Consider the following 1,786-nt stretch of genomic DNA (forward strand, 5'->3'; position numbering starts at 1 on the left):
GCAAGTATAGCTGTGCCCCTGGCTCAGAACTGGCAAAAAGTTGGCATAAGTTTTGATTTTTTATACCAAAGTTGGCATGCAGCACAGGCGGGCAGACGCGCACATTGCACTGACGTGTGCCTGATGGGGTTGGCTACCGGTGCGGACGCGCGCAGTGCGCGGACGCATCAGTGCGGGCACAGGCTAGGCACAAGAATAGCACAAGCATGTCACAACTCTCGGTTTTTTGTACTGGGAAGTGCACAGTGCACCATCGGCGCACGTGCGCACAGTGTGGTTGCGCGTCGATGGCCAAGTTGCAGGGTGCGCGCTGGCGGCATGAACGCTGGCGCTTGGGGGCTGGCATGAAGTGGACATAAAGTGGGCTCAAGGTGGGCATAACTCTCAGATTTTTGGCCCAGGAGTAAGAATGCACCACCGGTGCGCGCGCACACAGTGCACTCGCGCGCAGTGCGCTCGCGCGCAGATGCCCTTTTTCCTTATTTTGTTAAGAACATAGAAGAAGCTATTCTAACACATTTTTGGTAGGTGTTTAAGCTAGTGGGCAAGAGAACACTTCACAAATTAATGCACCATTCAAAACATAGTATTCTCTCCACTTCAACAATTCTTCCATACCAAAATAATGAAATCTATCTAAACATCCTAGTTATCAAACAAGGTCAATAAAATTAGTATTCCTAAGTAATCAACAACATCAAGAAGTCACAAAATTCACAAGAATCTAAAGCTAAAAGCAAGATGGTATACACAAGGCAGATCTTACCACGGTGGGGTGCCTCCCACCAAGCACTTTTCTTTAACATCCTTAAGTTGGACGGTCAGTCGCTCAAGCTTCTCCTTCTCTAGGTGCATCCGCCAATAGGAACACCTCTAGCTCTTTTGGGAGCTTGTAGCCATGGTACTTCTTCACTCTATGTCCATCCACCTTGAAAGTTGCTTCACTTTTAGGATCAAACAACTCCACCACTCCATAAGGCTTTATCTCCTTCACCTTGAAAGGTCCTTCCCATCTAGAGTAGAGCTTGCCAGGCATGAAACAAAGCCTCGAATTGTAGAGGAGAACCTCATCACCTTCTTGAAAGTCCTTCTTCCGGATATGATGGTCATGGAATGCTTTAGTCTTTTCATTGTAAATCTGGGCATTTTCATACGCTTCGTTCCTCAAACACTCGAGCTCCTCTAGCTGCAATTTTCTTGCTACTCTGGCTTGGGTCAAATCCATGTTGCACCGCTTTCCCGCCCAATAGGCTTTGTGCTCAATCTCCACCAGAAGGTGGCATGCCTTACCATAGATGATCCGGAAGGGACTCATCCCCAACAGAGTCTAGTAGGCCGTTCTATACACCCATAGTGCATCTCCTAACCGGAGGCTCCAATCCTTCCTTTGTGGATTGACTACTTTCTCCAAGATTCTCTTAATCTCCCAGTTGGACACTTCCGCTTGTCCGTTGGTTTGCGGATGATAAGCAGTGGTAACCTTATGCACCACTCCAAAGCGCTTGAGCAATGCCTCTACCTTTCTGTTACAAAAGTGGGATCCTTGGTCGCTTAAGATTGCTCGTTGATGAGCGGATATTTTGTACGCTTTTTGGGGGTAATTTCATGTAGATTTTAGCATGTTTCAGTTAATTTTTAGTAGAATATTATTAGTTTTTAGGCAAAAATCATATTTCTGGACTTTACTATGAATTTATGTGTTTTTCTGTGATTTCAGGTAAATTCTGGCTGAAATTGAGGGACTTGAGCAAAACTCTGAAGAAGGCTGACAAAAGGACTGCTGATG

The 1,786-nt window shown here is 46.0% G+C and overlaps 1 protein-coding gene across 1 annotated transcript; it reads right to left on the reverse strand.

The window, feature by feature from the left end:
• Positions 1 to 829: 829 nt before the first annotated feature.
• On the reverse strand, positions 830 to 1,225 carry LOC107493636 (uncharacterized). The gene has a single exon (XM_016114701.1). It carries the CDS (start codon positions 1,223 to 1,225, stop codon positions 830 to 832), a length of 396 nt encoding a protein of 131 aa, XP_015970187.1.
• Positions 1,226 to 1,786: the final 561 nt, after the last annotated feature.

Source organism: Arachis duranensis, chromosome 6 (genome assembly GCF_000817695.3).
Source record: "Arachis duranensis cultivar V14167 chromosome 6, aradu.V14167.gnm2.J7QH, whole genome shotgun sequence".
In the NCBI taxonomy this organism is placed as follows: domain Eukaryota; kingdom Viridiplantae; phylum Streptophyta; class Magnoliopsida; order Fabales; family Fabaceae; genus Arachis; species Arachis duranensis.